This window comes from Chrysochloris asiatica, unplaced genomic scaffold (genome assembly GCF_000296735.1).
Source record: "Chrysochloris asiatica unplaced genomic scaffold, ChrAsi1.0 scaffold00130, whole genome shotgun sequence".
Classification (NCBI taxonomy): Eukaryota; Metazoa; Chordata; class Mammalia; order Afrosoricida; family Chrysochloridae; genus Chrysochloris; species Chrysochloris asiatica.
The window spans coordinates 6,759,919-6,786,347 of NW_006408648.1; the positions used below are offsets into that span (position 1 = coordinate 6,759,919).

At 41.1% G+C, this 26,429-nt stretch overlaps 1 protein-coding gene across 1 annotated transcript in view; it reads left to right on the forward strand.

Annotated features, from left to right (window-relative positions):
• The window catches only part of KIAA0226 (KIAA0226 ortholog), a 79,914-nt gene that overhangs the window by 40,033 nt on the left and 13,452 nt on the right, over positions 1-26,429 (forward strand). The window contains exons 3-11 of the mRNA XM_006869383.1: positions 6,774-6,857; positions 8,609-8,768; positions 9,549-9,655; positions 11,458-11,596; positions 12,633-13,163; positions 17,094-17,189; positions 17,931-18,046; positions 18,738-18,945; positions 19,426-19,527. Coding sequence (XP_006869445.1) covers positions 6,774-6,857; positions 8,609-8,768; positions 9,549-9,655; positions 11,458-11,596; positions 12,633-13,163; positions 17,094-17,189; positions 17,931-18,046; positions 18,738-18,945; positions 19,426-19,527 — 1,543 coding nt within the window. The remainder of the gene's footprint in view (positions 1-6,773; positions 6,858-8,608; positions 8,769-9,548; positions 9,656-11,457; positions 11,597-12,632; positions 13,164-17,093; positions 17,190-17,930; positions 18,047-18,737; positions 18,946-19,425; positions 19,528-26,429) is intronic.

A 26,429-nucleotide genomic window follows, 5' to 3' on the forward strand; every position in this document is an offset into this window, starting at 1 on the left:
TCTGGATCCAGGTTCCCTCTTGAAAGCTTGTCAGCCAGTCACTTCTTGACTTTGTAGCCTCCCACTTTGGGTAGCCAATGTCCAAGTTACCTATCCCTGTCTACTCCTGTGTATGGAGGGGGTGGAGAGAGCCTACACAGCCTTTCTCTTGAGCCATAATATTTTACCCTTTAAAGAGATGAATTGTTCTTCATGGTCATCATTATTTAAAGACCATTCTTTGAATTGGAAGGCAACATTGTTTAATAGACTGACAAAGGCCTATTATCAGATAGAATCTTGATTGAAACCCAGATTCATTGCTCAGATCCTTTTAAACTAAAATGACATACTAGTTAAAATAAGGCACTTTTGAATCAGACTGATATTTTCATCTCAGTTTCACCACTAGCTATGTGGTATATGATAAGTTACACATCTCTTTGTGCCTTTGTTTTCTCATTTGTAAACAGAGGAGGGAACAATGGTATTCATTTCATAGGGTAGTTATTAGAATTAAATGAAATAATGCATGAAAAGCATTTAGAAAAGTGCCCAACAGCATAGAAAGTTGTCAATCAGTTAAAAACCTAAACTAAAACCAAACCAGTTGTTGTCAATTCCGCTCTGACTCCTGGAAACCCCATGTGTATCTGCAGAACTGTAATCCACATGGTCTTCAATGACTAATTTTGGTTCTTGGGGTGGGTGAGTGGAGAAAAGGCAGCTCTCTCCAGGCCGTTTTTTCTGAGGCACCTCTAAGTAGACTCGAACCGCTAACCTTTCAGTTAGTAGCAAGTGTGTTAACTGCATGACCCAGGAACTCCAAGACAATGTTTAGCTATTTGTGCTGAGGGATAATGTGCTGGATTGCATGGTCAGTTTAAACTGAAAGATCTGCAGTTCAAACCCACCACCTGCTCCTTGGAAACCCTATACAGGGTTGCTATGGGTCGGAAGCAACTCAGTGGCACTTAACAACAACAGATGACTATTAGATAAATAGCTACTTAACTTTATGAATCTCATCTTTCTCATTTGTAAAATGAGACTTTTATTTGATAATGTTAGATGGAAAGAGTAAATGAAATAATATACATAATCCAGCTAGCATAGTTTGTGAATTATGTACTCTAATACTATAATCACTTCACATAGAAAATGATTGTTTTTGTTTATTTATTTTTAATTTATTTTAATGTTTTATTGTGAATTATGTGATAGTTTACATGGAAGAACATTAGTTTTACATTCATCCTATTGTATATCATTTCATTGCTATGATTACAGTCCCCTCCATGCATCATCAACCAACCAAATGGTATACACTACAAGCCTGCCCCCCAGTCGTCAGCACACAGCCCCTCTCCCTCTCTGGGTCTAGAGTCCCCAACTGCTCCATCTCTCCATGTCATCGTCTCTGCCTCCATCTCAGGCATCACTCCCACTCTGGGTAGGGTCCTGCTCTCTGCTCTGTTTTTTGTTTTTATTTTTAAGTTTCCAATTTCATTGATTCCTATGAGAAACATAATTATGAATGATGAAATTTATAAAACAAATAAATTAACCCTCTTCAGTTTGGCTTCTGTTCGTACCACTAGAGATCTTGCCCTTGCAGTTTCAGTAAAATGACATCCCTCTTACCAAATCCAGTGAGCGTTTTCCTTCTAAACACGGTCTGTGTTTACCACTGCTGACCACCATCACACACTTGTATGGCATTTTTGTTCTCTGGTGTCACAGAGGCCTTCTCCTACCTCTGTGACCACTCTGTAGTTTCTTCCCTTGCAATCTCCTCTTGGATTTTCGTATCAAATGGAGAGGATCCCTGGTAGTTCAAACCCACCAGCCACTCTTTGGGAGAAAGTCTGCTTCTATAAAGTTTACAACCTTGGAAACCCTATGAACCAGTTCTACCCTGTCCTATCGGTTAGAATAGACTCTACTGCAGTGGGTGTGTGTTCTTTTGGCTATGTCCATATCTCTTTTTACTCTACATTTTCCTGAAGCCATCACACTCATTTGTGTGGTTTTAATTGTCACCCATACGCTGATGACCTCCCAGCACAGATATCACTGCTAAGCTCCAGATCCACAAGGCTAGCTGTCTGCTGTACATTTTCATCTGGCAGGCTGCACTACAGGCCAAGCTCAACGTAGCCAAAACGAAACTGATTTTCTCTCAGGAGACTGCCCTTCCTCTAGGATATTTCTACTAGTTTGTGCCATTGTTAACCATTCAGTCTCCCAAATTACAAGTTTGAGAGTCATAATCATACCAATGTGTTTCATTAAAACTCAATATATGTTCCCTAGGCTGGTGACCAAAGGAGCTCTAGTAGTATAGTGATTATGAGTCGGACTGCTAACATCAAGGTCAGCAGTTCGAAACTACCAGCAGTTCCATAGGAGAAAGATGAAGCTTTCTGATCCCGTAAAGATTTACAGCTTTGGAAACCCTATACAGGCTCGCTATGAGTTGAAACTGACTCCACGGTATACCACCACCACCACCAGGCTGATGACCAGAATAGCTACCATATAAATGGCATTGCCATTTAATGACTTGTCAAGGTTTTATTAGCAAAAGGGTTCTTTTCTTCACTCTATTACTAATTTACCTTGGCATCTAGAATAATCACTTAGCCAAACTATACAGTTTTGCCCTCTGTACCATAAAAATAAAGTCATTGAGATGCCCTAATGAAAGATGTGTGGTAAATGCAAAGCATTATTATGTATTTAAAAGTGAAAATATCTGAGTGATAATATATTCAAAGGCACCTGGTCATTGAGATGAAAAATATTAAAGCATACGTTATTGTTGTTGTTACTTGCCATCAAGTCAGTTCTGACTCATAGTGACCCTGTATAGGGTTTCCAGGGAGCAGCTGGTGAGCTTTAACCACTGTCCTTGCAGTTCAGATGGCTTTGCAGTCTGGTGCATTAACCCACAGTGCCACACTAGGACTCTATTATATATTAAAGCATATGGTCATCTACAAACCAGCAGTAGTGGTAATAAGTGGAAGCAGTCATATATGGTGTACACACACAGCACATGACAACTACAGGCTCTAGTGGGAAGAGGGAAAAGCAAAAGATCCAGGCCAGTTCACTGCTGCTCTGTACTGCTTTGTAAAAAGCTAAAAATTAAAAGTATATGTTAAAGACTTGTTTTTCCCTTTCATTTTCTTCCAAAGATTAAAGCTTTCAAAGGCTTCTGACTTCCTTGTCTTCAGGAAGCTATTCTGGGTATTGTATGTATCCTTGGATAGGGGGAAGGGATACCATGATTCATGCTGGTCAGATCTTCTCTGTGCTTTCATAACTACGTGTTATGATCACTCAAAGTCTTAGGAAAGCAATAACGTCATAGCTATATTCTTAGAGGGATCTCATTTCCCTTGACAGCTGGAATCTGTGCTGTCTTCCACAAGGCAAGCAATATTTAATAATCACTTTTCTGCTACTGAAAAATGTGAATTCATTTTATGCACTCTTTGAGATTTCTCAACTGCATAGGAGAAGTGAAAAGATTCTCTATCCCCTCAAAAAACCCTGTTCTTGACACCATAGATGGGAATGTAATCCAAAATTTAAAAATAATAACAAAATATATATTGCTTTTTCTTCTGAATATATATTTTTATTTGTAGAAGATTAAGAAAATACCAAAAAGAATTTAGGAGAAAATAAATATCACCCATAATTTCAACACCAAATAATAATAACTACTGTTAACATTTGGGTAGATTATTTTTATTCTTTTGCCTTTCTATACTCATATGTACTCTTCTCTTCTAATGGTAGTGAGATCCCCCTTTCATTTTGAGATAGCTCATTTTATACATATTAAGAGTTCCAAGTTTTTACAATCATAATTAACTCTGTTAACCACTCACAATTGAATCATAATCCTATCAGCATCTTCCACTTTCGCTTAATCAAAAACATGACTTGATGGAAGTTACAAAGACTATAGGTAGAAGAGTCATATGAAATAATTCACTTCTCTGAAATGTGTATTTGAATTATTGCTTTCAGCCTAAAGAACTTTCTTTAGTTTTTTGTGTGTGAGGTAGGTCTGCTAGAATTAAATTCTGTCAGTGTTTGTTTATTTGGGAAAGTCTTTATTTTGGCCTTATTTTTTAAAGATAACTTTGGTAGATATAGGATTCTTGGTTGACAGTTAAATATATTATTCCACTGCCTTTTGTCTGCCATATTTTCTGCTTAGAAGTAATTTGTTAATCTTATTGGAGTTCCCTTGTTTTTTTTTTTTAAGTTTTTATTGTGAGGTTTGCATAGGAGAACATCAACTTTATATTCATCCTATTGTATTTTGTTTCATTGCAATGATTACAGTCCCCTCCATGTATCATCATATAACCCCAAAGGGTACACCACACAGGCCTGTCCCCCCCCCCCCGCCCCCCCGAATGCCAGCACACAGCCCCTCTCTTGCCCTGAGTCCAGTGTCCCCAGCCACTCCATCTGTCCAAGTCATCTTCTCTGTCTCCGTCCCTGGCGTCACTACTTCTCTGGATAGAGTCTTGCTCTCTGCTCTTCTCACTTGATGGTCCCAGGGACCTCTGCTTGGAGTGCCCTTGTAAGTGATATAAGTGTGTGATATTAATTTTGACCTCAGGAGGGCTTCTTCCTGCTATTTTCTCCTACAAATTAGCAGGCCTAAAGTCCAGGCTTTAAAGTGTTCAAGAGCAAAGTTGTCTGAGGACTAAGGTGCACTTGACCCAAGCCATGGAATTTTCAATAGCTCCATGTGCATGTGAAAGCTGTACAATGAATAATAAGACCATAGAGGATCTGATGCATTTGAGTTGAGGTGTTGGAGAAGTATATTGAAAGTACCAGGGACTGGTAGTAGAACAAAAAAATCTATGTTAGAAGAAGTACAACCAGAATGCTCCTTAGAAGTGAAGATGGCCAGACTTAGACTTTTGTATTTCAGACATATTATCAGGAGGGACCAGTCCCTGGAGAAGGACATCATACTTGGTAAAGTGGTGGGTCACTAAAAAAGAGGGAGACCCCTGATGAGATGGATTGACACAGTGGCAGAAGCAATAGGCTAAGTGTAGCAACAATTGTGATGATGGTGCAGGAATGAGCAGTGTTGCATTCTGTTGTACATAGGGTCACTATGGGTTGGAACCAACTCAGTGGCACCTAAGGAAATAAAGTCCATGCTATACCTTCATTGCTGTTGTTGTTAAGCGCTGTTGAGTCAGTTCTGACTAATAGCAGCCCTGCATAGGGTTTCCAAGGAGCAGCTGATGAGTTCATTTGGTGTGTTGGTTGGTTGTGTGCCATGGAGTCAGTTCCGACTCATAGTGACACCCTGTATAGGGTTTCTGAGGCTGTAAATCTTTGCAGGATCAGAAAGCCTCATCTTTCTCCTATGGAGTGGCTGGTAGTTTTGAACTGCTGACCTTGAGGTTGGCAGCCCGACTCGTAACCATTATGCTACCAGAGTTCCTTGGGTCCACAAATATCCACTCAGTTCCTTTTACAACAGTTCCCATTGTTCTTGAATCTACCAGCCGTGGAAACCCTATACAGGGTTGCTGTGAGTCGGAAACAACTAAATGGCACACCACCACCACCACCGTTCTTGAGCGCTCCTTAAAGTTTAAATTTCTCCATGTTCTGTTGCAAATGAAGTCATTTCCTCTGAGAAGAGATTAGTGATTATCTATTTTATGGCCTACTTCTCCCCACTGACAAAATCTCTGAGACAGGGGTTCTGGAACTGGAAGTGTCAGAATAGTGACAGTCTTTTCTCTGACTCCTCTCCGAGCTAAGTACCCATTGGAAAGAGTTGGAAACCTGGGGCCCACTTGGCCAGTTTCTCCTAGAATGGAACTCATGAGCCAGGGGAAGCATTACTAGGGCCCCAGTATTCTTAGCATGCCCAAGGGAGAGCCTCTTTCTATGAATAGAGGTCGTGTGGAAGAAAGAAACCCTCAGTTCTCATCTTCACTTACTCTGGCTCAGTCTTCCACAGCTGGGAGCAGGGTGAGAAATGTTCAAGTCCTCTTCCTCCTGCGAGGCACGCTCTTTGGCTGGGAGCTGAGGGAAGAGGGAGCTCTGTGTTCTTGACTACAGCAGTCTGCAATGGGTCTCTGCCTTACTGCAACTCTGTGTGTGTGTGAGAAAGAGACAGACAGACAGACAGACAGAGAATAGTTCAGATGTAAATTCTGCAGACTCTTGCATTTCTTACCAAATTTTCATAGATTTTTTTGAATAAATGTTTTTTCCTTTACTGTTTGCCCAAAGGACCATTTGTAGATGCTTGAGCAATTGTTTATTTTGAATAATATTCATCAGTCTCATTAGGGGAGGGGTCATTGGAATTCCTCACACTGCCATGTTGGAAGTCAGTCTCCCTGCATACCCCTTGATATCAATGCATATATTACCTATTCAAAATGATTATTATAACATATTTTAAGAACTATCCTGTAAAGGGAGCGTGATGGCTCCACACGATAAGCACTGGATTGCCAACCACAAGGTTGGTGGTTCGAGCCCACCAGCTGTTCCATAGGAGAAAGGTGAGGCTTTCTGCTTCCGCAAAGATTTAAAGCCTCAGAAAGCCTATACAGGGTTGCTTTAAAGGGGTGAAAAGATGTATACATTCCTTTGCTGTTGAGTACCTTTTACTGAGGCAAGTGAGAGTTAGTCCTTTTTTTCCTCTTTGAATGTCAACACTAGAATTGGATTTGCCCCAAATTGTAGTCATTTGTTGGTCCTGTGTTCTCCCTCAGGTTTGTTGCCGCCAAACAGATTACTGGCAGTTTGTGAAAGACATCCGGTGGCTCAGTCCCCACTCGGCCCTTCATGTGGAGAAGGTAAGGAGCGAAGGAAGACTGGATGTCCTGGGTGGAACCTCAAGACTTCATTGTTTGATGTTCTTCTGAAGAGAGCCTCCTAGCCTGGAAGAATGGATTGTGATTTGGATAGGACTGTTATTTGACTTTTAAAAATAAGCTTACAAATCCATTGTTCCAGGTCACTCTCTCTCCTTTGAGGAAGGGATGAGAAAATTGTCTTCTAGAGATAGGCTATATGAAACCTAGAGTAAAACTTTTTTAAATGAAAGGCAAATGACAAGGAGTACCCTGAAGTGGTGGTGGAGTGTGGGGAGTGGGACCAGTATACTCATGAGTGTTCACAGAGAGGGAGGACACGCCATTTAGAAAGAACTGTGAGTTTTGTGCAGGTCAGGCCACATGTAGACAGATGTTTTCCTAATAGCTTTGGCTACCACTGTAGCTCTCTACTCTCCTGTCTTCTCAGCTTGCTCTTCTGGAACAATTGCTGCCAAATTTTGTACTTATTTAACTATTAGGTGAAATCTCAAATAAGAGGGGGCTTCAAAAAGTTCGTGGAAAAATTGAATGAAAAGATACTGGAAAATTCCCACGAACCTTCTGAAGCTCCTTCATCTATACAAAATTAAAGAGAATCGTATTATGAACCCCCAAATACCTTATCACCCATTTTCAACATTCATTAATACATGACTAGAACCGACTCGATGGCACATAACAACAACAACAACAAGTTTTATTTCACGTTTACTCCACCCACTGCTAGAATCATTGCTGAGATGATGCTCCCAAACCAAAAACAAACCCATTGTCATTCAGTTGATTCCAACTCATAGCAATTGTATAGGACAAAACAGAACTGCTCCTGAGAGCTTCCGAGACTTTATATCTTTACAAGAGCAGACAGCTTCATCTTTCTCCCACAGAGCGATTGGTATGTTTGAACTGCCAACCTTGCGGTTAGCAGCCCAACACTTAACCCATTGTACCACCAGGGATCCTTGAGATCATGTCAGGAAAAAGTAATTTGCTTCTAAATGATTAAGGAACCAAATCGTAGGGTGTTATACTGGCTCACTTCTGTGAGAAAAGACCAGGATGAACGCTCTCCCATGTAGATTTTCTTTGTCCTTCCTTCTCACTTTATTTTTCCTAAGTCCTCGTTTGATTTCCTTTTCTAAATTATGTCTCTGTAGTTTTTGCCTCTTAGGAGGACATTCCATCCATACACTAAAATTGCCGTTTGTGTACTGTGGCAATCCCTGGGCTGTGCGACCGTGCTTTTAAAAACAGTTGAATGGAAGGATCTTACATATAGAGAATCCTATGGCTAGAACCAAAAAGTGGTGCACAGATGGTTTCTCTTTGGTGAAGAATCTTTGGTAGCATTTTTCTTAATTTCCCCCAGGTTTTTGCCACATTCTTTTCTGGAGGCTGTGAGAGCTGCAAAGAGGTCAAATGGATCCTTCCTTAAATATAAAGTAATAGTGTCTTTTTGGAGTTGAAACACAAAGAGCCAGATCTAGCAGCTATGTCCTTTCCTGGAGCCTCGCATCAGGTCTTAAAAGTATTTAGCTCCTCACCAGTGGTCCAATAAGTCAGGAATCCCTTCCTTCCCTCTCCTTCCTCATTAACTTCTATATGCTAGCTAGAGGAAGAATGTCTCTGATTACGTTGCCCTAGCTCAGTTTAATTCTCAGGTCATTAGACCTCAACCTTGTCTTGTCTTCTAGAATTTATGTTTTGACTTATACCTCTTTACCTCCCAGTTCATCAACTTGCATGAGAATGGCCAGAGCAGCACTGATGGTGTGAGCGAGCGTGCCGTTGCAGAGTTGTGGCTGCAATACAGCTTGCAGTACCACTGTCTCTCAGCCCAGCTCCGGACTCTGCTTGGGGATAGACAGTATATCAGAAAATTCTACACAGGTAGGTAGAGATCACTTAACCAGGATTGTTGCATATGCTTCCTCATTCTCTTCCAGCTCACTGTTCCCCTATGCATTCACTCTCTCTAACCAGAAGGGCCTCCTACTCCACTTGATGCCATAGAGATTTTGATTAGAAAGAAATATGTAACCAGCCTTTCTTCTCACCTCCCATGAAAAAACAATTTCCAGTAAGCATTGAGTACCATTTATTGAGTTTCCTGTGTGTCGATCACTATTACGTAATTTTATACATATACTCTTCACAGCCTGAGAACTGGATGTTTTTACCCTAATTTTCCAATCAGGGAAACAAGACTCAAGGAGGCTAGGTGACTTAGTCACAGTTATAATTAAAGAATGGTAGAACTAGGTTTCAAAATACATCTTTCTTTTTTAGAGAAATAACACGTGGTGAAAGTGTACACAGTAAATTAGGCTTCTATTGGACAGTTTCTATACAAATTGTTCAGTGACAAATAGTTACATTTTTCACAGCGTATCAGCATTCTCTTTCATTATGTTCTGTCTCTAGTTCAAATCAAGTCTTTCTGATACGGAAGCCTGTGTCTTGGCCTCCTTGCTGTTCTGCTCATGACTTAGCTTTTCCTGTACTGTGTTTATCCCTGATCCCCTTCTCCCCACAGGGGCACGATCCTCTTCAAATCGTTTGTATCTTCTCCCTCTTTCCTTTCCTGAGCTCCTGCCAGGGATACATACATGAGGAAGCTAAAGATCTCCCTGTTGGGCTCCATCACTATGGTGGTTTTTCTCTCCCCAGATACTGCTTTCCTGCTAAGCGACGCTCACGTCACGGCCATGCTCCAATGCCTGGAAGCAGTGGAACAGAATAACCCCCGCCTCCTGGCTGAGATTGATGCATCTATGGTAAAGGGGGCAAGGAAGCATCCATGTCTGTAGGGCCCCTGGGCTTCATCATGGTATTACTCCCTGCTTCTTCAGTTAATCAGTTGTAAACAGAAAGGCTTTTGTTTAAAAAAAGAAATTGGAGAGAAGAGTGAGGCACCATCAAATACTATTGAAGTAAAAAGTTCAAGCATAAGTCTGCTTGGAAGGGGAAGTCTGTTTCTTTAAACTTTTGGGATCCTGAGTCTGAGAAAACATCTCCCTAAGGTCATACTTGACAGAGAGCTGGGAAGAAGAGATTCTGAATTCGGAGTAGTGTTCACTGAGTCAGACCTGGTATGGTCTAGTATTACACAGGATCTGTTTTGTCTTTAAAGTATAAAAAACGTTTTGTTGTTTAATGTTGTTTATAATTAGCTCTTGAATCACTCATCTCATAACTCATATTCTAGTCAGTGCCTCAGCTAGAATGGGATCAGAGTCCCCTCTCCTTTTAGAAGGAGTACTCTAGCTCTCCTGATAATTTTAATTTGATTCTTGGTTACCATCCACTGATAACCAAGAATACTTTCTATGTGCCAGGCATGGTGCAGTGCACACTATATGCATCATCTCATTTAATCCTCACAATGCTTTAAGGTAGACATGAATCTCATTTTATAGAGAAGACCACAGAGGCACAGAGAAGATAAGTCACTTGCCCAAAGTTTGGACTAATAGCTTGTAAGTGACAGGGCCTAGGTTTGAATTCCCTAACTGTACACACAAAGTCTTAAGTACTTCTGGGTGATCACAACAGCAGTGCTTTATCCTGGAGGCAGCACACACATTCCTAAGCACTTTGTTGTATTGCCACCCAGGAAGCCTTCCAGTAGCAGAAGCTGTAGTAGGTGTCAAGACTCAGATTTCTTTTAGAAACAGCTAAGTATAATCGGGAGTCCTGGTGTGGTGCTGTTGGTTAATGCACTGGGCTGCAAAGTCTACTTGAACGGGGAGGCCTGCGGTTCAAGTTCACCAGCTGCTCCTCGGAAACCCTATACAGGGTTGCTATGAGTCAGAACCCGACTCTGTGGCACTTAACAACAAGTATAATAGAGGGAGCTATGCTGTTTCTAGGAGTCCTGGTGTGGCGCTGTGGGTTAATGCGCTGGACTACAAAGTCGTTTGAACAGCATGGTCGGTGGTTCAAGCTCACCTGTCCCTCCTTGGAAACCCTATACAGGGTCGCTATGGACCAGAACTGACTCGACGGCAAATAACAACAACAACTGTGCTGTGTCTAGGAGCCCTGGTGACATAGCAAGTTAAGTGATAGGCTGCTAACCATTAGGGTGGCGATCAAATTCCTGAGCCACTCTGCAGGAGAAAGATGACGCTTTCTGTTACTGTAAAGATTCAGAGCCTTGGAAACCCTATGCAGCAATTTTCTACTGTGCCCTACAGGGTTGCTATGAGTCAGAATCAACTCAACAGCAGTGGGTTTATGCTGTATCTACAAGGAGCCTGGTGGCACAACGTTGAAGTGTTCAGTAGCAAGCTGAAAGGTTGTGGGAGAAAGAATGGCTGTTGTCCCATTTACAGCTTCAAACACTCTACCTATGAAACAGTTTTACTCTGTCACATGAAGTTGTTATAAATCAAAGATCAACCGGATGGTACCTAATAACAGCAGTCACAATGATAGCATCCTTTATCTATATGCTTTGACTGTAGTCCAATCCTACTACAAGGGGCCAGCTTCTACCAGCATTTCTGCAGTACTAAGTGCTCCTCTTCTGAGACCCTCTGTCCTTGAGTGACACCTTTTTTCTTCCTCTTTTAAGTTTGCCAGGAAGCATGAGAGCCCATTGCTGGGGACAAAGAGCCAGAGCCTGACAGCACTGCCTGGCTCCACATACACCCCTCCAACCATCTACACTCAGCATTCTTACTTCAGGTCCTCCAACGTCCACCATGGTACAGGTGAGGGGGCTGGAAGGGGTTGGTGTAACATGTACCTCCAGCCCTGGAATGTGGGAGACTTTCTGGGTGCACGGTACAGGTGAGCGGGCTGGAAGGGGTTGGTGTAACATGTACCTCCAGCCCTGGAATGTGGAAGACTTTCTGGGTGCTCACAGACTGGGTATAAAGCCTTGGATTGGTGCAGGTTGTCTAACGTCACATCTAATAATGATGATACCTTTTTAAAAAAGTTACAAAGTTAGTGTAAATTAATTCAGTAGAATCATTTTCATTAACAGAATTGACATAGCCAAGAAGGCACTTAAATAACAGTAGTTAACATTTGGAGTCCTGATGTGGCACTGTGGATTAATGCGCTGGACTGCACAGTAACAGTTAACATTTACTTGTGCCAGGCTGTGGCTAATCAATTTCTGTATATTATTATCTCATTGATCCTCAGAACAGCCCTATGCGGTAGGTATTATTGTTTATGCTTACTTTACAGATGAGACACATATACTAATAAGCAATGAAGCCACTGTCTCAAGAGCCCATGTACTTGACCTAGCTGCTTCTCAATAATTTCGTATTTTACTTTATTGACTTTTTGAGTGGTAATTTACGTGGGTGAACATCAGTTTTACACTTATCATTTCATTACAATGATTACAATCTCCTCTGTGCATCATCATTCAACAGTATTTGCTTCTATTCCCTTTAGTTTTTTTTGGGGGGGGGCGTGGGGTGGGGTGGAGGGATGTACACAAAACCACTCAGGAATATATAATCATTTAAACAACCAAAGGGCACATTCTGCAAGCCTGCCCCCTGGCTACCAGCACCTGGCTACCAGCATATAACCTTTCTCTTTCCATGAGTCTAGAGTCTTCAGCTGCTACTTTACTGACCTTTCGAGGTGAAACCTTGTGTAACATGGTCCTTGATGTTTGGTCCAGCAGCCATGGGAGTTTGACCCTTAGTTGTGGAAGAAGTCCTTCATCTGTACTACAGGATTCTAGCCCATGTTTCCCTGCCTTTTCTTTTTATGTCTTAGAGAGAAAATCTTCCTTTTCACTCTCTGGTCCTTCCCGGAAACCTCAAGAAAGCAGAGAGCACATCTCACCTGCAGAGGATCAACGTGGTCAAGCCTCTCTACTTTCCATCTCTGCATTAGCAAGGGATTCCCAATTATCCCCAAATGAGATGAGCTCCAGCACTCTGACCAGCCCCATAGAGGCATCCTGGGTCAGCAGCCAGAATGAATCCCCATGTGATGCCATTGAGGGGCCTGAGTACCTGGCCATCGGCAACCTGGACCCCCGGAGCCGGGCCGCCAGCTGTCAGAGTCACAGCAGCAATGCTGAAAGCAGCAGCTTCAATTTGTTTTCTTCCAGCAGCTCCCAGAAGCCAGATTCTTCTCCTTCTTTCCTAAGGGACCAGGAGGGAGGTGGGCAGACCCAGCTGTCTAGTGTTCTTCGCAGGTCCAGCTTCTCAGAGGGGCAGACACTCACTGTCACCAGTGGAACAAAGAAGAGCCACACTCGCTCTCATTCAGATACCAACATTGTCTCCAGGGGAGCCCCAGGTAATGATAAGCACCAGCCCCTAGCTGGCCAGGTGGCTTCCTGAATTTAGAATAGTTGAATTTGTTGTTGTTAAGTGCTGTCGAGTTAGTTCCGACTCATAGCCACCCTGCATAGGGTTTCTGAGGAGCGGCTGGTGGGTTTGAACCACCAATCTTATGGTTGGCAGTCCAGTGCTTATCCTACAGCGCCACACCAGGACTCCAGTTTGTTCTTGGGGCTCTTCAGTTGACAAAAAGAGAAGCTATGTTTCTGATGACATGACAGGTATCCTGCTTATAATGCAAGAGATGTTTGTAACCAAATATGGATACTCAAGAAACCTCTGTGGGTATCTTGATGTTTACTCCTTTATACTTACTACATATTAAATGTTTACCTGGATTCTTTCCCTAGTTTTGAACATCAAAGGATAGTGTGACTTGTTGAAGTTCAAGCTTTAAATGTTTCTCTCAGACCAAAGGGGAGTATTAATGAGCTTTAAGAACAATCTCATTAACTTTCTCCTCTTTCTGTGATTCCTTAGAAATTGGATCAGGATGTAATCTGAGAAAGACAAAGTAATATTTTGGGCAATGTAAAATAAGCACTGGACTGCTAACTGCAAGGTGGGTGGTTCAAACCTACCAGCCACTCCTCAGAAATCCTATAGAGGGTCACTATGAGTCAGAACTGATTCGATGGCACTTAACAACAATGAAAACTAAGGAGTGTTGGTGGCACAGTGTTTAAGCACTCGACAGTGAATTGAAATGTTGGCTGTTTGATGCTCCGCCCCACCCCAGTGGCAGTAGCTCCACCAGAGAAAAGACCAGGCAATCCTCTCCTGTAAGGATTACTCTATGGGCAGCTTTATTCTGTCATATGCTTGGTATGAATCTGATGGCACCTCAAAACAACAAGAACAGTTCAGAGTAGCGCCATGACTTAGTGTGGGTGATGTGACCTTGTAAATAAGTAGGTAGGGCTGATCGCTGCCTCACTAGTTCAGGTTGAAAGGCAGGAGGAGGTCCTGGCCACTGGCATCTCCCAGAGGAACACCAGCTGATAGCAGTGAGCAGCCTAGTCCTGGGGAAAGTGGCTATCATTGCTTTTGCCATCTGCCTGCCATTATCCATCCTGGGCTGTCAGTATCTGGCAGGCTTTGGTTGGGGTCATTTATAGGAGAATCTCTATCATAATAGCAAGCACAATGTCGATGCTTGTGCTCAAAGTCCTGGATGGTGAAGTTCGAGAAACAAAGTATTAAAAAGATATACAAAATAGGATTTCCTTTAGAGGGTAGAGCTGCCATTGACATCTTTTTAGAAATTTCTAGGAAGACGAGTGCTAAGGCTCTCACCTGAAACCTTAGTGAAAACCCTTTGTACGTTTTCCCTCAATAATTTGGCTTGACTTATTGAAACTTTCATAAAAAAAAACCCAAACTCTCCAACTCAAAGCCTGTCTCACCCCAGCTTCCTAAGATGTGAAGAGTGCTTAGGTTAGATATTTACTTCACATCGCCTGCTGCAGGCCTGGTATTTAGTGTACTTCAGGCCTTTGAGCATGTAAAACTTCCCTGCCCCCGTTCTTGAATCCACATGGATTCCAGAAACCATGGTAACCTGCACTGGAAAAGTGAGTTAGGGAAAACCTGTACAGAAGAGTCTGAGGGAGTGTGGGTCATGTGACGCTTCTTGTGCAAGCCACCCCTCCTTCAGCACTAGAGTTCTCTCTCTGGAGTTATGGTCCCACCTCTGATCAGTAAAAGGACGTTCTCTCTTTCTCTCACTCCTTGTTTGCTGTCTGAACTCTCCTCTGCACCTGTCTGTCTGCTTACAGGAGGCCCCAGGAATATCACCATTATAGTTGAAGATCCCATTGCAGGTTTGGGAGCCAGTTCCTCCTTTCTGCCTTCCACTTCCTCTTCCTTCTGCTCCTCTGTGACTATCGTGCTTCTTTCAGAACCTCCTTTTCCATTCTGGTGTCAAATCAAGTCTGGCTATAGTCAGTCCTATTGTGATGTTGAACTGGTCCATAAGATGACACCAGTGTTTGCATGGTACATTTTCTGCTCACAATATCCAAATGCTTAATTCAGTTTCCCAGCAGCTCCTGGGAGGAAAAGCAAGAATTATTAGCTCTGTTTAGCCCAAAGGTGAAATTGAGGCCCACTATTTTTCTAAGGCATTATGATGAATCAGTGACAGAAGTTGTCTTATAACTGGATACTTAACTATTGGATTACTTTATTTTCCTTGAATTAATACCAGAATGTCTTTATCTCTCCGTTCTGTGATCTTCACTGTAGGTGCATGTGTATTGCCTCTCTTAGAGTCCCCCATTTCCACTGCCTTTCACCTGTCTTCCTTCCTTTATACAGCCCCTTCCATTCCCACAGACTGTCCTAGTGACTTAAGTCTTTTTACTTGGTTTTCCATCATGGTGGTGTTTAAACTGAGAATTGTGTTCCATTCTGGGTACCATACTTCAAGACAATATTAATACTAGAATATGTCTGCAAGACAATGGTGAGGGAGAACTAAAATCCTGGCCTCTTGGGAATGGGTGTGTTAGCTTGGAATAGAGAAGGTTAAAAAGAAGTAAAGTCTATAGGATCACTGTTTAGAAGAACCTTGTACTTAAAGGAGAAAGTAAGACCATCATCTAGAAGAGTTTTGGTGTTATTAAAACAGTTGAGAAATTGTAAGATTTCAAGTGAGTATACAGAAACTCTCTAAGATATAGATCCCAGGAAGCAAAAGCTAAATGGCCATGTGTTATAAAGAAATTATTGTTATTGTTGGGGTTTGGGTTGTGCACCACGTTTCCCAGGGAATCTCAAAGGCCTCTTCCAAATCGATGGGTTCTTACAAAGAAATTATGGTAATTGTTGATTTGTCCTCAGTTCAGTAGAGATGGTGGCAGGGCCACCAGAAGTCTTTGAGGCCCAAAGAGAACTCACATTATCTCTTACCACATAACAGCTTCTTTGCAAGAGGAGCAGCTGACAAGGTGGCACCATCTGTCAGGGGAATGGATTGGATGCAACTCATTCATTCTCTCAAGATCCTGCTCATTTCTCAGGCACCTGCCTACTTTTCCACCTGCTCTTCCTTCTGCGGTGCTGAAATATTAGTGCTTCCCTTTGGAAAATACCAGAATCTCATTTCCTGAGAGTGCTGCTTGCTACTATCTCTCCACTTCCAACTCTTTTGCCTATTCCTTGAAAACTTCTCCCTAGACACCTCCTACTTTGCCAGCCTTTTCTCAAAACCTCTCCTTTCCTTCTTCAATAAGGTTGTACCCATGGCCCCATGGCTGAACCCTTTGGTCTCTCAAATTACAGCCACCATCCCTGGCTTCATTAGCATTGCCTTGATGCTTCTTTTAAGGACATTGCTGGGTTTTATTTTGTTAGTCTACCAAGTTAGAACTGAATTGAGTTTGTAAATCTGATAAATTTATATTTTAGAGTCAATCAAGGTCAGCTTTTAGTATTTGTCTAGTGAATATAACAGTGTAAATCTTCTGATATTACTTTAAAACCGAGTATCAAAACAAAATGACCTCGTATTTGCATCTGAGGACTGTTTTCTAAATTGGTTTGTCAGGAGGGTAGAAATTGGCTGATATTCCTGGAATATTTGGTAAGAAGATAGAAGAAAATAGAACTAAATTCTTGAATCCATTTCCATTTGATTATTTTTTACCTTTGTGTTGCCCATTCTGGATCATGTTTCTCTTACCCTGTAGATCATTCTGACTGCCCATTTCCTTTCCTCCATGTGTCCCTGTATTTTGGGCTGTTCCTTGTTTGTGTGCCACCTCTCTCCTGTTTGTGAGGGCATTGGAATGGGAACAGTTAAGTGTTGAAACTCAAAGTTGGAAATGTGTCTGTTGCTCACCGTCGATGTTTGTTTTTACTCCCTGATGGTCACTGATACTAGAGTCCTGCAATGATAAGTTGAAGTTAAGAGGTTCCTTGCCTTACTCTGGCCAAAGCAGCGAAGTCAGCACACCCAGCTCTCTGTACATGGAGCATGGTAAGTGAGTTCTTAGTACCAGTAAGGTGACATTCTCGATTTTCTCTGCTCTCTCCTTGTGCCTGCTAAGCGGTGAGCTTTGTGGTCATCTCAACTCTGTGGTGGACACACACTGTACTGTCTCACCCTCTGTTACCTCATTTTCAACCCTGGTGCTAGAAATCACGTTTGCCCGCCATTTCTTTTGCTCCTCTCAGACTTAGGGTTTCCACCCTCTGTTACACTGTGGGTGCTATCACTGTGTACATCTGTTAATCCAAATGGAATGAATAAGCAAATGAGAGGGACCTTGGAAAGAGGCTTGTGAGTAGGTAGGCTTAGTGTACAGAGGACAAACTCCACATTGAAATCATCCAGAGAAGAAAACCATTTGTGTTCTTTTCTGACTCTTAGCAGAGGGGTTTGTTTATCTGTTTTATTTTGTTTTACTTGAAGGATAGAAGGGAGAGTGTATCATCTTTAAATTTATGTGGTGAAGTGATTGTTTCTTGTCACCACTGAAGGCTGGGCTCTCCACTGCATTCCACCATTTTTTAGCCAAGGTGCTTAGTGCTCTGGGATTTGAGATTCAGAGAAATTTCTTTAGAAAGTAGACATCTTCTTTCCAACCTCTAATTCCATTACCTGGGAAGACTTCTGAGCATCTTTACTGGTAAAAGCCTCAGACTTTTGTAAGAAACTCTACTGTTACAGATTTGCATTCCAACTCAGCTGTTTGCATCTATATTCATTTTCCTACAGAAGGTAGTCAGTACCTGTGCTCAGGGGAAGGCATGTTCCGACGACCATCAGAAGGACAGTCCCTCATCAGCTACCTCTCTGAGCAGGACTTTGGCAGTTGTGCAGACCTGGAAAAGGTGAGGAATTTATGGGGCTAAGAATCTGTGAGTTGCAAAATCTAACCTGAGGGACTGTGATGTCATTTGTACTGACAAGATTTTGGGTACAGAGCAGTGACATGGGTGTAGACTACAGTTAAGATAAGCTTAAGTTTGCTCTCTGGGGAACTCTCATTGAATCCAAAAATTTGATGATCAATTTTGTCTCAGTAGCTACCTTGGACAGTGAGATGTTGAAGATTAGCCACATCATTGTTGTTCCCTTGAATCTGGAATCTTACATAAGCACTCTTTCCAGAATTACCTTCTATATTTTGTTCTAAGGCTTAGCTATGCAATAAATCACATGTATGTAGAATTCTCTAATTTTCAAGGCACTTTATTGTGAGACATCTCATTTAATTAATACTGTGTCTATAGGTGTATAACATAACTTTAGGACAGACCCTAATACCAAATCCTGGGCTTCTCATTATTTTTATGTATAAAGTAGGGAAGGGACAGGCATGATCAGGTATGAAAGCAAAGAGAATCTAGAACAGGTTTTCTGGCCATATGTTTTCCTTATAATAGAAATGTTCGTTTCCCCTGGGCATTTTGAATAAAAGCAGTGCAAATCTTAGAAATTCTACTTTTCAATATTATAGGCAGGCATTCATTATTCCTAGACCCTTGCCAGGCAACGTCTTTGGTACTCTCCTTTCCCCAGGAGAATGCCCACTTCAGCATCTCAGAGTCCTTGATTGCTGCCATTGAGCTCATGAAGTGCAACATGATGAACCAGTGCCTGGAAGAAGAAGAGGAGGAGGAAGACAGTGATAGAGAGATCCAGGAACTAAAACAGAAGATTCGCCTTCGCCGCCAACAGATCCGCAATAAGACTTTGCTCCCTGGGTACCAGGAGACAGAAAATGGAAGTGAGTGAAACCTCTGACCACCTGTTATTCCCACTTGTTCAGGGCTTCAGAATAAGGATCAGTACTGTCTAGGCTTTCTTTTTTGTCTTTATTTGGGATGTTATTCCCAGGTCAAGAGACTCTTTTGCTATCAGACAGATATTTCTATATATTTAAGTTTTTTCCTATAGACTAGGAGTGCTGATTCTAGTAGAGTTTATCCATTTCTTATTTCAGAAACAACTTCTTTTTGGAATAGATTTCTAATATGAGAACTAAGGCTATTGGTGCCAGTTTCTCTTCCTAGATGGGAGTATCTTCTGTTTACTTGAAACTTGCTGGGGGGCATAGACCAGTAAGAAGAACTAGTTTTCTCCTTCACTAACCAAGGTTCTATTGGCTTCTCTCTGGAGGTCATACCAGGTTCCTTTAATTGTAACCCTAGAGGGAATAGGAGACCTTTTTCTCTCCTGTTTTACTTTATTTTCTCCCACATAACAGGCTTTCGGGTCACTTCCAGCAGCTCCCAGTTCAGTTCACATGACTCAACACAGTTCTCTGATTCTGACTCTGCTGATGAGGTTGATGAATTTGAAATCCAAGGTAAGAAGTGACACTTTGTTATAAGAAAGTTTTCATTGACGGTTTCTTTCAATTTGGGATCAGAGGCTGAAAAGTTTTTCCTAAGTAGGGATCTGCATTATGGTCCATTATGGAAGGGGCAGCCTCTCTTGCTAAATACCAAAAAAACCCATTAAAATGTAAGCAGAAAATAATGCTGAAGCTGTTCAGGTGGAGTGGGCTGGCTGTTGAAGTCACCTTGATAACTCTTCCCCAAGTTGTATCTTTCTCACTGGTTTCTCACTTTAATTCCTCATCCTAGCAACCAACGACTGGCCCAAACCTACATGAAATTAGCATCCTATTTGCTTGTATTCTGTAATTTAACTGAAATTGTTTTGATGTATTCTAAAGGAGCTTTAGTATAATTCTAAGAGAGAAGGACAAAAAAGAGTCATGGGGGCGGAGAGGAAAACAATCAAGTTTACAAAGCATAGCTTTCCTTTTTGTCCCCTCAGAGCTAATTGACTTACTAGAGTCTTACACTGTTGTTGGAATTATCTGCATAGAGAAAGGGAGGAGTTCCAGTCTGGGAAGGCTGTAGTGTTACAACAGGTTAGTGTCCCATTCCTGTAGACCAGTGATGAATTCATGTTCCCATCAGTGAAGTAAACAAACATACAAAAAAAACCAAAAACAGTTCAGGGCCATAGCACTTTCTCTATCTTGGTAAGACCAAGAGCAATTTCCTTATAGAAGTGAATTATATCTGTAATATCCATGGTAACTTGATGCTGAATGGATTTTTCATTGCATGAGGTTCTGATTTCCTATCTACACTAGTATGTGTTCACCTATATACAAGTTTCCAGATTTAGTGGCTGGATTCCTTCCCCATTCAGAAATTCAACTTTTACACATTGTATACATGATGAAGAATATTAAATATGCCATGGACTGTCAGAAAGAACAAATCTTTTTTATGAAGAAGTATGCCTTAATTGCTCCTTGGAAGCAACAATGGTGAGACTTTGTCTCTTATGCAAGGGTGAGTCAAAAATTATCTGTACTCTGGCTGTAGAATTTATTTTAATCAATTTTTAGAAAAGACAAATACATCATTTTCTGACATAATCTCCTTGCTTTTCAATACACTTTGTCTGTTATTAAAAAAATGTTTTAGGCTGAGCTGTGAGCCATGAATGTACCACTGTCTTCATTTCTTTATCAGAGGTGAATCTTCATCCTCAAAGGGCTCCTTTCAGGGCACCGAACAGGTGAAAGTCCAATGAAGCAAGATCAGGACTATAGGGAAGATGCTTTGACACCTCAAAGAGAAGTTTTTGTTGAGTATCAACAGTATGGGCAGAGGTGTGTGGACGGATGTGCATTGTTATGCAAGATCACAAGGCCCTTGAATAGCAGCCCTTGGCAATTAATCCAAAGTTCAAGCTCCAGCTCTTCAGTGAGCATCTCACTGTAATGAGTACTGTTGATTGTTGAACCTTTTTCCTGATAGGGTTCCAATACTGGCTCTTGAGAATTCCAGCAAACTATAAGCATCAATTTTTCCAGCTGATGGTTGACTTTTGAACTTTTCTTGGGCAGTGATTGAGAATGTTTCCATTCTGTACTCTGCCGTTTACTCTCAGGCTCATGGTGATGAACCCATTACTGTCATCACCAGTAATGATTTTTTTAAAGACACTTTTACCTTCCTTTGAATATTGGTCCAAATTTTGTTTGAAAGGAAGTCCAAATGCTTCTGTTATGTGATTCCATGAGTTGCTTCAGTACCCAACTCTCCAAACTTTTGTAACCCAACTCTGTCATGATGATTTCATGGGCAGAGCCCTGGCTGATTTGAAAATTATTTGCCACGTAATCCACCATCACTTGTCTATTCTACAGAATCATTTCACATGCATGCTCAATGTTGTCATCAGCCGTGGACATGGAGTGTAGATAATTTTTTACACACCCTCAATTTTGGACATGTTGTCGGGATGGACCAGCCCCTGGAGCAGAACATCATGCTTCTCCAACGAGATGGATTGGCACAGTGACAACAACAATGAGTTCAAATCTAACAACAATTGTGAGGATGGTGCATGCTCAAGCAGTGTCTTGTTTCGTTGTACACAGGGTCAATATAAGTTGGCACCTAACAACAGGAAGTCAACTTTCTGTATTCTTCGTAATATTATCTGACTTCCATTCACTGCAATAATAGGTAATCGCTTGAAACTCCACTTTTTTTTCTTTTGAAACTCCTTTTTAGTGGTTGACTTGATCTTCAAATTAGAAGAAAGTAAGAGGGCTCTGCTTTTTGCTTTAGAGTCAACAGTCAGAATTTCTTACACCCTATGACGCAGGGAACCAAGGAATCTGATCAGTCTGGAAGGAGCCTTATCCTGTTGGAAACTATTGCTGCTGTTATGAGCCCATATTTAATCAACTAACTTCAGTCAGTGCAGAAATTCTTAAAGGAAGAGACCTTAGGACAAGGTTTCTTAACCTCTGGGCTGGATGTTTCTTTGTTGTGAGTGACTTTCCTGTACATTGTAGGATGTTTAGCATCATTTCTTGGCCTCTACCTACTAGATGCCAATAGCAACCTCCCCAATGTCGTGACAACAAAAAATGTCTCAAGTCATTGTCAAATATGTTTAGGGGAGCAAAATCACCCTTGATTGAGAACTACTACTTCAGGAGGTCTTTAAGGCTAGGCTTGTTTGGGGAGGTAGCAGTAACTATCTCCCATGCTATACTGAGCATCTACCTGTGGAAGTAAGTTCCTAAAACACTTCATTTTTTGGTGCAAAAGTCAAATTTTGACCTCAGGACTATGTGGTATAGGACTGTCATTCTCATTGATTTACCTCCTGACTAAATACTAAAGGGTCCCCTTTTATGATCATTATCACACAGATGGTAGCGAAGGATCTAACCTGACTCACATGTCAAAGAATGGACTCTCAGTGTCAATGGCTTCGATGTTTTCAGGTAGCTTGTGTTGGAAGTGTGGGCGTGCACATATGTGCATGTGTGTCAATGTCTGCACCAGCTTTTGTACATATGTGATTATGTTGTGGCACCTGTCAAGTTTTCAAAGGCTATGGGGTCTAGAGAACTAGTTGAGAAAAACTGGATGTTAACCAGTTAACAATTTAGATTTGTTAGCTAGGAACAATTTAGACAGATGCTCATTTTCTTCTTTCTCATATGACTCAGGCAGTCCTCCCCACTTACCTTGTCCTTGTTGATCTTTCCCTACAGTGATCATTTTAGAGTAGGCAGTCAATGTGGTGGATGGAAGAAATGGAGTTTAGAAAGGGATGGTCAAATAGAGAATTTTACTTCAGACCTGTAGCTGAGCTGTAAAACTAGCTCAGAAAGAAAAACAGAATACAACGGTGTGAAGCTTAGTGTCTCTTTAGATTTTTGAATTTGCGGAGTCAATGTTCAGAAAGCCATCTCTTCTAGGTACTTTATATACAACTAGGATTTACTGCTAGATATGTTGACTTTATTCATTACTTTGTGATCCATGCAAGTAGACTTACTTTTCTACTCAACAAAATGCAGGACTTTTCATTAAGTAGTTAGTTATTACTGTTAATATTGTCAGCCAGTAGATTTGAAATAATGACATAAAATTAGATCCTATTGTGATTTATTCTATCATTGTCCTTCCCCTACTTGAGAGGAAGTAATTATCCAGTCAGATTTTAACTGATCTCTACTGTAATAATCGCAAACTGACAGCCACAAGGTTGGCCCTTCAAGCCCACCAGCCGAGAAGGATGAGGCTTTTTGCTCCTGCAAAGATTTAAAGCATCAGAAACCCCATACAGGGTCGCTATGAGTTGGAACCAGCTCAACAGCATTACCAACGTGTCTACAATCACAATTCTTTGCTAGTACATTTCTTGATTTTCAACCACTTTTTTTATCAGAGCATCATCAATCTGCTGTATCTTTAAGACATATCTTTCTTTTAACCTTCCTAGCATCCTTTCATCTACTTTGGGAGCTTTAAAATTTTTATACACATGGCTTGCTTTATACCAACAATATATACAACTGAAAAATGTTTTCTTGGAGCTCTGGTAGCGTAGTGGTTACGAATCGGGCTGCGAACCTTAAGGTCAGTGGTTTGAAACTACCAGCTGCTCCGCGGGAGAAAGATGAGGCATTCTACTCCCGTAAAGATTTACACCCTCGGAAACCCTGTACCGGGTCGCTATGGGTCAGAACCGACTCGATGGCACACAACAACAACAACAACAACAACAACATAATCCTAACACTTCATTGGTGGTGGTGGGGTAGTGGGTAAGTAATTAAAACAAGGCTGTCTTGTTATGACTTAACATTTAAGAAATGACTTGAATTTTACTTCTTTCTATATGCAGGTTCCCAACTGTTGTTGTTGTTAAGTACTGTGGAGTCAGTTCTGACTCATAGTGACCCTGCACAGTGTTTCCGAGTCTCTAAATCCTTACGGAAGCAGAAAGCCTCATCTTTCTCCTGCAGAATGGCTGGTAGGGTCGAACTGCTGACCTTGAGGTTAGCAGCCCGATTTATAACCACTACACTGCCAGAGCTCCTAGGTTCCCAATTATGAAAGTATAATTTACAGTTCTTTTTCTACTCTAGATTGTTGTTTTCTGCTCTTCACCAGTCCCTGGTCTTTAATCACACCAAGTTCTTTACTGGTACCAAATACTTTTCATTAACAATCTTCTTGATCACATCCATAGTTTGTTTTTGATCCTCTAAAGTGATTTATGCTATTGAAGAGTCGAGTCCCATTGGGTAATGTAAGGGGAAGGTCATCCAAACAGCCCTTTGCCACTGAGTCACTAACTCACAGCTATCCTATTGGACAGAGTAGAACTGTCCTTTTGGATTTCTAAGACAATAATCTTTGCTAACGTCTTCTTCCTGCAGAGCAGCTGGTGGGTCCGAACCAACTTTTTAGTTAGTAGCTCAGTGTTTAGCCACTGTGCCACCAGGGCTAGAATTCATAAAACCCTTAAAATACTAAAGTACTTAAGCACCATAGTATGGACATATAGTCTATGACAGAAAACCTGCATACACGTAGCTTAATGTGATCACTTTTCTTAAATTCTAATTCATCAAGTAAAATAGAACAGATACATTTATGAAGAAAATAGGCTTGCAAGTTAGTTCCTTGTAGCAATAAGTTAGTTATAAACCTTGTGATAACTTTTCTTTGAAAATTAATCATAAAAAGCTTTCGATTTATCAACATCTATTGCCTTTTATAAATAAAATTTACCCATTTTGAGTACAATTTAATAGTTTTTAAATTGAAAAAAAAAACACTTTTTATTATAAATTGAGTGAAGGTTTACAGAGCAGCTCATCAGTTTTACATTTAACAAACCATACACTTTGCTTCATTACATGGTTGCAATCTCCTCCAATACCAAGGATTCACAGCATTTACCTCTCTATTCACTTTAAAGATTGCATTCCTTCCTGTGTCTCAGGCCACCCACATCTTTGCTCTGCCAACCTCCTTGTTGTATATTGCCTGCCCTGTCACCTATGTTAATATGTATCTATTCTCTAGGCCATGAATAATCACACACCCCCTCCCCATATTGTTTCTTTTATTAAGAACCTCTTTTTATTTTTTTAACTTTTCACAACGTTTGTCTCAAATAGTGTTTGTCCTTTTGTGCTTGACTAATTATTTCATTAGCATAATGTCCTCCAGGTTCAACCAAGTTGTGAGGTGTTTCACAGATTCGTCATTTTTCTTCAGTGTTTCATAGTATTTCATTGTGTGTATGTACCAAAGTTTGTATACCCATTCTTCTGTTGATGGGCTTTAGACTGTCTCCATCTTTTTGATATATCTCTTGTAGACAGCATATTGAAGGCTCCTGTTTTCTTATCTTTGCTGCCTGTGCCTTTTGATTGGTATATTTAATCCATTTACATTCAGTGTAATGGTAACAATGACTTGATGGTTGTCATTTTCTGTGTGTGTTTGTGGTGCTGCTGGATCTTTTATTCCATATAATTTTCTATGCTGAGTTCATTTTGTTTGTGGGCTTTCTTTTCATTTTTATTTCTGTTGTGTCGTTGTTTCCTAAATCTTTCTGATTTTCCTTCTTTTTTATTTTGAAGTACAGGTGTATTTTTTATTTTTTTTTTTTAGATTACCCTATGATTTAATTTTTTCTCTGTTTAGGATAACTTGTTTTATCGTGAAACCTACTTGATTTATTTGCCACTTGGTAGTTCTATACCTCTGGTAGCGTAGTGGTTATGAATCAGGCTGTGAGCCGCAAGGTCAGCATTTCGAAACTACCAGTTGTTCCGCTGGAGAAAAATGAGGCTTTCTGCTCCCGTAAAGATTTACAGCCTTGGAAACCCTGTACAGGGTTGCTATGAGTTGGAACTGACTCCAAGGCACATAACAACAACAACAACATACCTACACTATTCCCTCTTTTTACTTTGTAGTTGACTTCATTATACAGTGATATTGCTGATTCCCTGTTTTCCCAGTCTTATTGGTTTGTTTTGCTTTAAATCCTTATATATCTGAATTGAGTTCTGGATGGTGTTATCATGTAAGGTAATCTCAGGTCGTTGTCCGCTGTCCAAAGAACACCCTTTATCATTTTTTGTAAAGTTGGTCTGGTCATTACAAATTCCTTTAATTTCTGTTATTAAGAATTGTCTTAATTTCGTCATTGTATTTGAGGGACCGCTGTATATGATTCTTGGTCGGCAATCTTTTTCTTTCAGATTTTTGTGGCACTCTGTGGTGAAGTCATCCAAAGGCATGCATCCCCTGGGGGGAAGCCATAGGCACTGCAGGAGTCTGCCTAGAGGAACACAGGGAAAATCCCTTCCTCCTTCATTGTCCTTCCAGTGCCCTCTACTGGTGTGGC